At 45.8% G+C, this 13,431-nt stretch overlaps 1 protein-coding gene across 3 annotated transcripts in view; it reads right to left on the bottom strand.

Annotated features, from left to right (window-relative positions):
* Nucleotides 1–13,431, bottom strand: part of C2CD3 (C2 domain containing 3 centriole elongation regulator) — a 66,861-nt gene that overhangs the window by 34,019 nt on the left and 19,411 nt on the right. For 2 of the 3 annotated variants that reach the window (XM_075414805.1, XM_075414823.1), the window contains exons 14-22: nt 12,858–13,325; nt 11,776–11,927; nt 9,985–10,228; nt 8,406–8,589; nt 6,585–6,765; nt 4,795–4,967; nt 3,732–3,852; nt 1,486–1,754; nt 551–640 (exon numbers count right to left, since the gene is read on the bottom strand). In XM_075414805.1, coding sequence (XP_075270920.1) covers nt 551–640; nt 1,486–1,754; nt 3,732–3,852; nt 4,795–4,967; nt 6,585–6,765; nt 8,406–8,589; nt 9,985–10,228; nt 11,776–11,927; nt 12,858–13,325 — 1,882 coding nt within the window. The remainder of the gene's footprint in view (nt 1–550; nt 641–1,485; nt 1,755–3,731; nt 3,853–4,794; nt 4,968–6,584; nt 6,766–8,405; nt 8,590–9,984; nt 10,229–11,775; nt 11,928–12,857; nt 13,326–13,431) is intronic. The other variant, XM_075414814.1, reaches the window with a different exon arrangement.

The following is a 13,431-nucleotide window of genomic DNA, read 5'->3' as shown; positions in this document are numbered from 1 at the left end:
GATCCCCAGAGGGCCCTGCCAACCCTAACATCCTGTGATTCTGTGAAAATATCATTGCTGCAAGACATAATCATCACAAACTACCACTAGACAGAGGAGGTATTTTACATTTAGTTTTAAAAAAAAGTTAATCCAGCTGCTTTCTAACTTATCTAAGCCTTTGTTTCCAGCTTCGACATCTGAACAGCAATAACTTGTCCTCCACCAAACACTACACCTTAAGGTAGAAAATAAACAGCACTGAACAAAATACTAAGGAGGGGTGCTGGTTTTAGCTGGGATGGAGTAAAATTTCTTCATAGTATTTTCAGAATATTCATTCAGCTCCTATACATCCTACACCCTGAAAACAGCGCTTCAAACAACAAGACTTCTATGAGTTTTCTGACACAAGATTTTTCATGAAGACACGTGCAATGTCTGAAAGAACTTTGGTCTAAAAAAACCCAAATGAAATCCCACATAAAAACCAAAATGGGAATGGAGATTGTTTTAAGGAATTAGAACAGCATTCACACAGAACACCAGCAGTGTAGCGCTGCTGTATTACCTGATCTTCTTCTCAGCAGGTCTCTGGTTGGAATTGTGACTGTCCCAAGAAGATAATCTCTTGACGTCCGAGCTGCCAGTGTCTCAGGGGCTGGAAAATAAGTGATTTTCTAAATACACCAAAGTGGAACACATGATTTAGAAGTGATCGAGACAGTGTCTCCTTTGAAAGAAAGCTGTATCACCTCCACAGCAAACAGCTCAGCTCTCACGCTGAAAACACTTCTAACCCACCAAAAAAAAGGACAAAAATCAAAACAAATGGCCCAGGACATATCAGGCCAAAATCAGTGAGGAACAGGGGTGTGAAGAAAACCTGTCTGTAGGTATTGTCAGTGCACATTCATGACAGGATGCGTGCTCCACCAGCACTGAATTTGGAGAAACTTTTAGGGAATACTTGCGTAGATGAGCATCCCGTAATCAGTGGGGAGCTAGTGGTCTATATGACTACTTGGTTACCCCAACAACATGGCACTCCCAATTTTTCTCCCCTAGCAGTAAAAAGCAATGTCATCTTTAGCTAAATTTTGTTTATAAAATAATTCTACAACACGTTGTTATGTTGTAAAAGAGTTCTATCTGCCACAAGATCACTGGAGGGTTTCAAGCCATCATTTTTCTGAACCTCCATTACCTCTCATGAAGTGGAAGCAATACGGCACGCACATGCAAAGGCGGGGTGCTCCAAGAGTCCAGCATTATTACTGATAATTGCATTATCTTTTCATTTAAAAGGTGATCTTGATCACTTGGAGTCTTACAAAGCTTAATTCTTTGCACAATGGGAACAGTACCTCCCAAAACCTTCTCTGAAGACAGTTTAGGTAAACACATCTATCAGTAACTGCACAGAATAGTCTCTCTTTGAAAGAAAATTAAGAGGACTGGACCATCCTGCAACGGCATTTGGCCACTGTAATCATTTGTCCTTACCTGACTTGGTGCTCTGATGGTAGACAGAGAAGACAATATGGGCAGACTGCAGGAGTTCCCCCAGACAAGAGGTTTCTCCACTACTTTTCTGAATGATGAGGTTACAAGGAAACTCTATGTGATGCTCGAACTCCGGGCAGAAAGTACGAGCCACAGCTCGTGTGTTGCGTCTCTCTGCCTCGGGGAGGAAGGAGAGGTGCACAGAGACATAAGCATTAACTCCCACGTCTGCATAGTACCGCACCGAAGGGTTCTTTTGTGCCACAGCTCTTCATTTAGTATGTAAAAAGAAAAGAAGTGAGAGAAAAGAAGAAAGAGAATGAATATAATGTACAAGCAAGCTAGGAACTAAAAGAATTAAACCAAAGGTTTCAAAGCAAAGGTGCACTTTGGTCACACCAACCCCATGCAACGCTACAAGTTTGGGGAGGAGTGGCTGGAGAGCTGCCTGGCAGAAAAGGATCTGGGGGTGCTGGTCGACAGCCAGCTGAACATGAGCCAGCAGTGTGCCCAGGTGGCCAAGAAGGCCAAGGGCATCCTGGTTTGGATCAGGAATGGGGTGGCCAGCAGGAGTAGGGAGGGGATTGTGCCCCTGGACTCGGCACTGGTGAGGCCGCACCTCGAGTGCTGTGCTCAGTTTTGGGCCCCTCACTCCAAGAAGCACATGGAGGGGCTGGAGCGTGTCCAGAGAAGGGCAGTGAGGCTGGGGAGGGGTCTGGAGAACAAGTCTGATGGGGAGCGGCTGAGGGAGCTGGGGCTGTTCAGTCTGGAGAAGAGGAGGCTGAGGGGAGACCTTCTCGCTCTCTACAGCTCCCTGACAGGAGGGGGGAGTGAGGGGGGGTTGGTCTCTTCTCCCAAGTAACCAGCGATAGGACGAGAGGCAATGGCCTCAAGTTGCATCCAGGGAGGTTTAGACTGGATATTGGGAAAAATTTCTTCACAGAAAGAGTGGTCAGCCTTGGGCCAGGCTGCCCAGGGCAGTGGTGGAGTCCCCATCCCTGGAGGGGTTCAAAAACCATGTAGATGTGGCACTTGGGGACATGGTTAAGCAGGCATGGTGGGGTTGGGTTGGTGGTTGGACTTGATGATCTTGGAGGTCTTCACCAACCTATGATTCTACGATTCTAAGTCTTCATGGTGAAAAGATGGGAGGAAACAGTGAATGCAGCAAGTCAAAATAGATGTGGGTTCTGGCTGCATATTACTTTTCACCATATTTTTTTTCATCTGAAGGTACTAGGAACAGATATGAAATGGTGAGAGTAACTATCACAAGGACCATCACTGGCGGCTGTGCTCTTATCATTGTCAGGATCTGAGACCAAAGAGGCTGAGAAAGTACTCAGCACCTTTAAAACTATCCCATACTGCAGAAGAAGCTGTAGGATCATGTCCCAGAGAACCTGCTCTAGAAGGAAGCAAAAGGCCAAGCCAAATTATTTTGACAGACTAGTACTGACAAGCAAAAGGAGGCGAAATTATCAGATGGAATTATTTACAAGTAAAACAGACCCAGGTATTACTCGGGTCATACACCTGAAGGATGAGGAGTCTGAGGTCATTCTTAACTTCTCCAAGCACCATCTGGTAGTGACCCTCATCTTACAGAGTCTACTCAAATTAAGATGGATCAGGAGCTCAGCAACACTGAGAAAGGGTCAGTGAGCACTGCTCTAGAAAGACAGGAGCCATCCCTCTCCTATGGAATTTACTCCCTCTCTTCTAGTCCTTTCTTAATTCTTGAAAAATCACATATTGGAACTAAGTTCAGGTGATACCATGCACTTAGAGCAGCAGCCTGCTGGTGAAAAGGAACATGTTACATCTACTAGTTAGTTATCGATGTTTCCACAACGAAATTCAAGAAGAAAAATCTCAGCTAGCTTTTAAATAGCGTCAGTAACACCAAGATCCAATGCCCATATAGGTACCCTTTTATAGCAGCCAATTTTTATATCAGCCTTTGGTGTAGAAAAATGTGGAAATATAGAAAAATATGCCCTTACAAACTCAATCCTTCTGCAGAACGAATGGTACCATGCTATACTGCAACTTAAGGGACAAAAATAACCACTGATGTTCTTTATAAAGTTATTTTCACTTCTGATCAGAACCCAGTTTGAATCTCGGTCTCCGCAGACGGAAAGTTGGCCAGTTACAATTTGTTCTAATCTAATGTCTCAGCCTGTTGCCTCCAGATAAAGCTATTTTAAGAGAAAAATCTTCCTTTTCCAATTAGGCTTTACCTAGCTGCTGCTTGCAAACCAGCTGCTCTGTGTATTTGTACAGAAAGAGAAACAGCTTGAGCACTTTTTCCTGCTGCTGTTTTCATGGATCGTTGGTATCTCACACTCACATCTAGCAAGCCTGGATTAAATGGAAGAAAGGAAAGACACGGTCAGCTTTTTACACAGTTACATCCAATATAATCAATACATAGTTATACCTCTTAATATAAAACTTAGTGTATTAATGCAAAAAACAAATTCCATATGAAATCCATTGAGATTGACCATGCAAGGGGCTGTGCTTCAGCGAGAAGTTAGGCCTGACACAGGGCACAGAAGGAAATCTGCAGGACTGCATGCTGAAACCAGACCTACCGGCAGTCCGATCAGGTGGTCTTAACAGCTCCTTCTGGCTGGCAAATTTCTGGCTTAATCAAACTAGGAGTGGCTGTTTAATCCAGCCGTGCCCTCGTGTGTGTGGTCATTGTAACAGTTTTAAAATACCCTACTGCAGTATTCCAACCCACTTTTTTTCATAGCACAGCAGTGACAAAATCTGCAGAGAGACAGATTTGCTGCTGCTGCATGTGGCCAACCTATGACAAAATAATCGAAGCACACTGAACTCCCTCTCCAGCCCCAGGGTTTTTTTAATGGCCATTTTCTCCAAGAAGCTGCCTCAGATTTCCTCAGTGGCCTTCCCAGACCTGATGTTTGTATTATTTGAAAGAACCACAGCGAAACGGAAAGATGTCTCTGCTCACACCTCGTACCCATACTGCCCTTCCTCAGGTCTCCCATTCCCTGCCTTACACGGGAAGCTTAACTAGACTGTGGCTTATTTGGCAACTAAGGAGCTCAATACACAGGGAGGGCTTTTCAAAACTCGTTAGGAGTTTGAGCTTTGCTCATGGTTAATCACTGATTCTTTGCTAAGCACGGTGATAGTGAAAGCTGAGAGGAAAAACACTCATGGTTGGTATCAGCTGCCAAACCAAATACATATTTTTATTTGCCTTGGAAGCAAATACATAGACTTTCATTTTTACACATCAAGTGAAAACCCACAAGTCTTCCTTACCTGAAGACCGCAGATGAAATTCCTCTGGGGAATCAGTCCTGGGGACCAACGGAAGGTTAAAAGTCTGTATCCCTATTTCTTCGCGATGCTGCATAGTGACCATGGCACACAGGCGTGACAAAGGCAAGGTGCCTTTGGCAACCATCTGGTCTCTGACATTGGGGTAATAATACCTGGTAAGACACGAAGAAGCAGCGTCACTCGTGCTGTTCTGATGATGACAAAATGATCGCTGTTTCTCTCAAGACTGTACGTAAGTCAACTTTAAATTGTGTCTTCAAACACTAGTTAGGGTCCTGACGGCCAAGGGATAAACTCCAGTAAGTGAATTTCCACAGGAAAAACAGCAAGTGCTCACATAGGTAATGCTGCAAATGTGCACTAGTCATAGCACGTCAACCAGCAGAAACTCTGCTAGAAATTGGCACCCCAAAGGGAAACAAGAGCAGGAGCTGGCACCAAATATTCTCCACTCTCCATTTCCATCAATAAATAAAAATATTACATGCAGAACAGACTTGCAGTACCGGTTTGTGAGTGTAAAAAGTGACTCTGGACTATTTCTTACTGTGCTGCTTGGCTTCAGATGCATCCTAAAGTGAGTTTTGGCATGGTGTCTCATGAAAAACAGGCAGACCAGGAGCAAGGCATCCACTGGGTTTTCAGCAGCAGCGACCGGGTAACGTGGTAGTGCTACAGACTTGTCTTTCCCTTTCACTTTTGGGACAAAACCTGAACATTAACTGACTGTTTGAGTCTTGGGTAGAGCACTGCCTGACCAGTAGTCCCAACATCTTGCAATATTACACCTGCTGGTTTCTACTTTTTCCTCATACGCTTCTAGGAGTGATTCAAGATGCTGACAGCACTGCAGCAAGAACACTCCGATGTGGAATCTGGCAGTCAGTACTTCAGCTCCTGCCCAATAACAAGGATCTGTCGGTAAGCTTTTTCTGTTTCAAATATTGCAAACTGGCAAGAGGATGTTTACAGAATTCTTAAAAGGCTTCTGGCTCAGTAATTTGCTCCATTCATTCCAAACAGCCTAAATTTAACAGCCACTATCAGCGAGTGGTCAGGGCAAGATTAAACCAAAGTCCAATCGTCCTCAGGCAACTGAGCTAAAGCACATTTTCGAAATTCCAGACACTAACAACTGGTCACTTCAACTTCTCTGGCCATTACCGACACTAATGTGAACACACCCTGCATGTAATAATTCTCATGTGACTACGAATTTTAAATAGCTTGGCTTGTTTACTACAGAATGAACAGATTATTATAATTATGCTTTTCTAAAGCTACCTGTCTTCATGGTCTCTGCTTTCCATTACTAGTAATTAGCTTCAGTTGCCAAAGAAACTACAATTTAAACTTACAAACATTTTATAGTATATTCTTTTGTAATCGGTGACTTGTATTGGGGAAAAACAAAACAAAACAATGAAATTATACTGCCTGGGTGCTATCAAGTAAAATTTAGATGTGCCAAGCATTTAAACACTACTTTTAGACCACTATGCTGATAACCGAGTGGAAGAAAGCAAACTAAGAGCATGCAATTTCCAAAGAAGTTGTAAGAAGAGTAATTAGCGCTCTTGGGGGTAAAAAATAAAGCTCACGTCTTAAATGCAATCTTCAATGCAGATATTCATCACCCAGTGCTGATAAACTCACCTTTTTTTCCCCCTTATTAAATATCTATCCCATAGCTAGAGATTTTTCAATAGCAGATATGTCTTTCTCTGTATTGCTGTGACATCTACAAAGAATAGGATGTTATTCTGTACCTGCACCAGACTTCAAACTGGATTCCTCCTCCAGCCATTCCTGGTGCCATAAATGCACTGACCAGGAGCCTCTGGACTGGGACATCAGCAGGAGCCAACAAAGAATGATGATGCTCATCATTAAAGACGGGATCAGGGACGCACAAAGTGGTTGCTGTGCGAAATGGCTTTAACTTGATGCCTACAAGTCAAGCAGAGTTGGTTAGAAATGGTTTCATTTGTGTGTTTCACCCTTTTTCTATTTGCAGTCCCTCAGGAGGCAGGACCCCAGGACAGTAAGTTAAATTCTCCTGCCAGAGGGCTTGCTCTTCTGAGTTTCACTGCACAGATGTTTTACACACAATTCGCGCAGTCCCATGAACCTGCGAGCCACAGGCTGAAAGCTGCTGTTCAACGTGGCTGGAAGCTGACCTAGTCCACAGGAGTTGTTCCGTAGAACAATGTTACCGACGGCCATTTTTCATAGGAAATGTATTTAGTGATTCAAAGCACTCAAGATCACCACTAAGTCCTTTTCTACAATTGCAATTATTTAAATATTCCTTTATAGTCCCAATGATCTAAACCAGGCAAGCCTTCTCTTGGCGTATCCAGGAAAATGAGCATCTTGAAAGGCTTGTGAATGTAAAGCCTCCGTTGAATTTAACTGTATAAAATCTTACTATTCCCTGCGAATCTGTTCTTGCATCTTTGCAGGCTCAGCTGGCGAAAACCTCTAGGACCTTTAACGAAAAGATACCATGTGAAGAGATTCGGAACTAGGTATCTTTTTTTTGCTGGAAACTTTGCCACCTGTCTCAGTCAAAGCAGGCTTTTAATTTACTGACGCAGCCCAAGTGCAGTTGTGCGCAGATCACAGAATCACAGAATCCCAGCATGGTGGGGTTGGAAGGGACCCCTGGGGATCCCCCAGCCCAGCCCCCTGCCCAAGCAGGGTCACCCAGAGCAGGCTGCACAGCACCGCGGCCAGCCGGGATTGGAATATCTCCAGAGAAGGAGACTCCACAGCCCCTCTGGGCAGCCTGGGCCAGGGCTCCGTCACCCTCAGAGGGAAGAAGTTCTTCCTCGTCTTCAGCTGGAACTTCCTCTGCTTCAGTTTGTGCCAGTTGCCCCTTGTCCTGTCGCTGGGCACCACTGGAAAGAGTCTGGCCCCGTCCTCCTGACACCCACCCTGAAGAGATTTGTAAGCTTATATTAAGGTCCCCTCTCAGCCTTCTCTTCTCCAAGCTGAACAAGCCCAGCTCCCTCAGCCTCTCCTCGGAGGAGAGATGCTCCAGTCCCCTCCTCATCCTCGTAGCCCTCCGCTGGACTCTCTCCAGTAGCTCCTCATCTCTCTTGAACTGGGGAGCCCAGAACTGGACACAGCACTGCAGATGGGGCCTCACCAGGGCAGAGTAGAGGGGGAGGAGAACCTCCTTTGACCTGCTGGCCACACTCCTCCTAACACATCCCAGAATCCCATTAGCTTTCTTGGCAGCCAGGGCACGCTGCTGGCTCATGGTCACCCTGTCGTCCACCAGGACACCCAGGTCCCTCTCCGCAGAGCTTCTCTCCAGCAGGTCAGCCCCAGCCTGTACTGGTGCATGGGGCTGTTCCTCCCCAGGTGCAGGACCCTGCACTTGCCCTTGTTGAACCTCATCAGGTTCCTCTCTGCCCAACTTTCCAGCCTGTCCAGGTCAGGATCTTCTGAGAAAAGCAAGCACTGGCTGCATGAAAGCTCAGAAAAACACCCACCCTCTTACTTCGTCCCAGAGAACATCACTAAACAATATTTAGCTACAACAATACTCTAAATAAGGATGGATTATAAAAGAAACTCACCATCCTCACGCAACAGGGTTCCTCGCAGCATGCCACAGCCAGCCTCTTGAACTGGGAAGCAGTACTGCACGTAGCAGTCAGCCTCGCCCCAGACAGTGGACTGCAAGGGAGTGAGTCCTTTCAGGCTCTGCACGTGGATCTCAAACACATGCTCCATCAGGTCTTCCCCTTCTTGGACAAACTGCTAATAAAACAAAGGAAATCCCCATGGAAAGGACGACTCTTTGGGAAAGAGCATACAAGAGGACTGGGAATATAAGATGTTAAGAAGCCTGAGATGGGGGCAGAACCACTAGCTGCCATTTTCCTCCTGAAGTTCACAGAAACATCAAAAGCCTGATAGCAAATTTTTTCTTTTTCTGCAAAAGCCAAAAAACACAGTACATAAAAAGCATGGAAGTTCCTACACATCCAACTCAAAGGTAGTGGCAAAACGTGTATGGTACAGAATACAGTTGTGAGAATTAAGATTTTCTACAATTTGGAGGTTTTTTCCCACCACAGTTGTCATGTATTCAGAAGCAGTGGATATGCTGGGCAGTAAAAAGAGCAATAATGTCAAGAATGGTGAGAGAAAGCTGGTAAGAGTACAAACAATATAATTCTGCGTAAAATGTGATAACATAACAAATTGGCTACAGCATGAAAAGAGATTGGGGACCACTGGCCTGTTAATGAACCTGCTGGTAAGATCCATTCCCTCTGCAGAGGCTGCTGGAGGGTAGGAAGGCTCTGCAGAGGGATCTGGACAGGCTGGATCGATGGGCCAAGGCCAACTGTATGAGGTTCCACAAGGCCAAGTGCCAGGTCCTGCCCTTGGGTCACACCAACCCCATGCAACGCTCCAGGCTTGGGGAGGAGTGGCTGGAGAGCTGCCTGGCAGAAAAGGACCTTGGGGTGCTGGTCAACAGCCGGCTGAACATGAGCCAGCAGTGTGCCCAGGTGGCCAAGAAGGCCAGTGGCATCCTGGCTTGGATCAGGAATGGGGTGGCCAGCAGCAGCAGGGAGGGGATCGTGCCCCTGGACTCGGCACTGGTGAGGCCGCACCTCGAGTGCTGTGTTCAGTTCTGGGCCCCTCACTCCAAGAAGGACATTGAGGGGCTGGAGTGTGTCCAGAGAAGGGCAGCGAGGCTGGGGAGGGGTCTGGAGAACAAGTCTGATGGGGAGCGGCTGAGGGAGCTGGGGCTGTTCAGTCTGAAGAAGAGGAGGCTGAGGGGAGACCTTCTCGCTCTCTCCAGCTCCCTGACAGGAGGGTGTAGTGAGGGGGCGTTGGTCTCTTCTCCCAAGGAACCAGCGATAGGATGAGAGGCAATGGCCTCAAGTTGTGTCAGGGGAGGTTCAGATTGGAGATTGGGAAAAACTTCTTGACTGAAAGAGTGGTCAGGCCTTAGCCCAGGCTGCCCAGGGCAGTGGGGGAGTCCCCATCCCTGGAGGGGTTCAAAAACCGTGTGGATGTGGCCCTTGGGGACGTGGTTAAGCAGGCATGGTGGGGTTGGGTTGGCGGTTGGACTTGATGATCTTGGAGATCTTTTGCAGCCTACGATTCTAACAGCAAGAGCAGGGATTTACTGAACAATACCGTCGCAGGCTTTGTAGGAGGAGGGTCCAGGGAGTGTGAAGGACGCTGTGTGACAGGAGGTACCATTCCTTCTTCATTTTTTAGCCTTTGCAGTGCCACTATTTGATCAGCTGACCCCATCGCCAGGACGACCCTCAGGCTTCCACTTCTACTGCCAGTGAAAACATCTATCACAGGCATATAGCTGTCCACAGCAACCACTGGGTATTGAGCTTGAAGAAGCAGGTGGGAAATCTTTGGATCTCTAGAACAGATTAAAACAAAAAAAAACCCAAAAACGCCCCAGCATGAGAATGAGCCATCTGAAGATGAACATGATCACGCAGAGCTCATTTTAGATGGGACTTCCAATGTGGTTCGAAACCAATCTATCTCCCTAAACCCAAAATTTGGCTCAATTACATTAGTCTTCACAAAGCAGAGATCCACGAGCTGCTGAATGGAAAAGGCTATATTCAGCAATGAGAAAGTACAGCTTTCCAAAAACTAACGTGGCCTTAGCTAAAGCCAGCGCAGAGATCCATGAGCAAGGTGATGAACCAGAACAAGACTCCTATTAATATATCGTAGCTATATTAGATATTTATGAGGCAGTTACGTGCCTTTGGGGATGGTCTTGGGCAGGAAGAAAAGAAGGCACAGGGACAATCTCCCAGAGAAATGTAAAAGCCTCTAAACGTGGAAGATACACACAAGCAAACCGCAGTGGATTACTGAAAAAATTATACAAATGACACACTGATAATTAACAAAACAGTGGAGAGCCAGTTCCAGCACCATCTGATTTCCACCTACCACCAGTCTGACCAAAATATAAGGAATTAATTGTTTGCACTAGAAAGAATCTCTTCTGCCTGGTATTTCCATTAATTTAAATTGCTTTAAGCAAGCATATTCAGTTCTTGCCTGAAAAAGAAGCCAAAACATTGGACCAAAAAGAGCAAAGTGCTCTGGAGAGACCCACTGGACAAGATGAGAATTAAAACATGAAGTACTTAGAGACTTTTTTGATATCATCCCTGTGGATCTGGCAAACTGACAGCACCCCTAGCAATGGGATCTAGGAAGAAAATCGCTCAGTCAGTCACACTCTTGGAAGATCACCAGTGGAAAGCCACACTTCATTTTCCTGTGCAGTCATTTGGATCTCTTCTAGTTTTACTCCTTCATAGGACCACAAGTTAAAACAAGATTCTGTGATTCTGTGCCTCTTGCTTGTGCTGCGTGACTGAGTGGTAGATGCTGGGATATCTGATAGGACAAGGGGGAACGGCTCTAAGCTAACAGAGGGCAGATTTAGATTAGATATTAGGAAGAAATTCTTCACCATGAGGGTGGTGAAACCCTGGCCCAAGTTGCCCAGAGAAGCTGGGGCTGCCCCTCCGTGGTGTTCAAGGCCAGGTTGGATGGAGCTCTGAGCACCCTGGTGTGGTGGAAGATGTCCCTGCTGATGGCAGGGGGGTTGGAACCAGATGAGCTTTAAGCTCCCTTCCAACCTTTACCATTCCAGGATTCTAGGATTCTAGGAAACCGGCTCCAAACCTGACGCAGCACAGTGCCTTTATTTCTCACAGCCTACTTGTACTTCTGTATGAGGACGGTGTAGCTTACCCATACGTTGCTCAGCGTAGGAAAGTGTCCGAGGAAGCCTGGCTGAACAAAAATGCCTTTTGCTATCATGTACAATTAACAACCCTCCCCCCAAACCCCAGACACCATCCTTGACTTCTGCCTCTGAGGATCAGCTCGGATATTTCCCAACCCAACAAAACATGGAACAACGATGTTTACCTGAATGAGACATAAAACTGATGCAGAGGAAGTTTCACCAGTCCCAGCAGTCTGTCACAGCCAGGGCTTCCCAGCTTGTTCCACGCTTCTATAATCATGACGTTGTTCTTCAGTCGCTCCAAGTGTTTGGAGGTCAAGGAAAAAGGCATCACCTGAGAGAGTTTAATGCAGAATTAGTGCACAGAATACACCAGAAGCTATTTGCTACGTACAGAGCATTATTCCAGCCTACAGAATTGTAGTTTCTAGATATGGAAATTAAAAATTAAATGCATACTTGCCTAACAAGTGTCAGAAAACTGATAGGCTTGGAAAAGAGTCAGCCAGCAAAATAAACGCAATTTAGATAAGTTTTAACATAAGATCACATGCTACCTTAAAAAACTGCTTATAACTTTAAACACCTGTTTACTAAACAACAGATAAATAATTTCAGATGTCTTTCGCTATGTTTTTACATTTTACCCTTTTAGCTGAAAACTAAGGAGTCTAACAGCTCGCTAGGCACTGTTAAAACAAATGCATTTGAGCATCCTGACATATCCAAAGAAACATGTCCATAAAAATTTAATACTAAAATAAATATAAATAATAAACAAAAATTTAAAATATTACAAACTCGTAGCATTACTAAATGTATGAAATTCTGCTGTTTGCTGGGGGAAGGCTCTGGCCCACACCAGGACAGCAACCCACACTTCTGTGACGATATATCCATTGCGAAGAAAAAGAACATGAGCAATGGAAGAAACCAAAAAATTCTACATCTACATATTAGGACGCCACCAACAATACATTTTCTTGCCAAACCACAAGTAGTAGTCAACTTGGTTTTACTTTTAACCTAAACTTCTCTGACTATTTCTCTTTCGTGCTTCAAAAGTCTCGTTTATTATTTGGATGATTCAAGGAACTGCATTTCAAACTGTGCAATGCAGCCAAACCCATACTGAAAACACTTTTAATATACTGGACAGAGCCAAGCAGAGAAGTTCCTACATATATAAATTATCTTTGAAATACGTTTGTCAGTGTGGAACAGCGCATTTCAATCAGTGTTAAGCAGAAGACACGTGACTTGCCTGAGAAAAATTAAAGGCAGGTTGTGCTGTGCCCCACACGACAGCAGACCTCGTTGCCTCCTCGCTGCTGAGCAGCTTGCAGTTCAAATACACGTTGCAAGAACTGTGGAGCCCACAGTCTTCAGCAACAAAATCCTTTCCATCGGGCACCATTAACAGCACGTACAGTAACAGCCCATCTTCTTCAGACGCAGTTATTTGTGTCATCAGATTACGGGCTACAGAGGCTGGCACAGCCTGCGGTGGCTGCACGACGTTTACGCTGGCTGCTCCTGCCTTCTGCGAGTCCTCATAGCTGTCAAGTTTCACGCAGCGTGGGCTTTCTGCATTTCCACTCTTCCTGTGGGGCTCCTGGAATTCCAGCCGGGGACTTCTTACGGCATGAGCTGGGACTCGCTGCACAGCCACGGCCGGCCCGGCAGCGCTGCAGGTGAAGTCTTTGTTGTCGGCTGCGAGCTCTAAGGACACCTGCATTCACAGAATCACAGAATCACAGAATGGCCGGGGTTGGAAGGGACCTCTGTGGGTCCCCCAGCCCAACCCCCTGCCGAAGCAGGGTCACCCAGAGCAGGCT

Source organism: Opisthocomus hoazin, chromosome 1, assembly GCF_030867145.1.
Source record: "Opisthocomus hoazin isolate bOpiHoa1 chromosome 1, bOpiHoa1.hap1, whole genome shotgun sequence".
Lineage (NCBI taxonomy): Eukaryota > Metazoa > Chordata > Aves > Opisthocomiformes > Opisthocomidae > Opisthocomus > Opisthocomus hoazin.
This window is presented reverse-complemented; position numbering and strand designations above follow the sequence as displayed.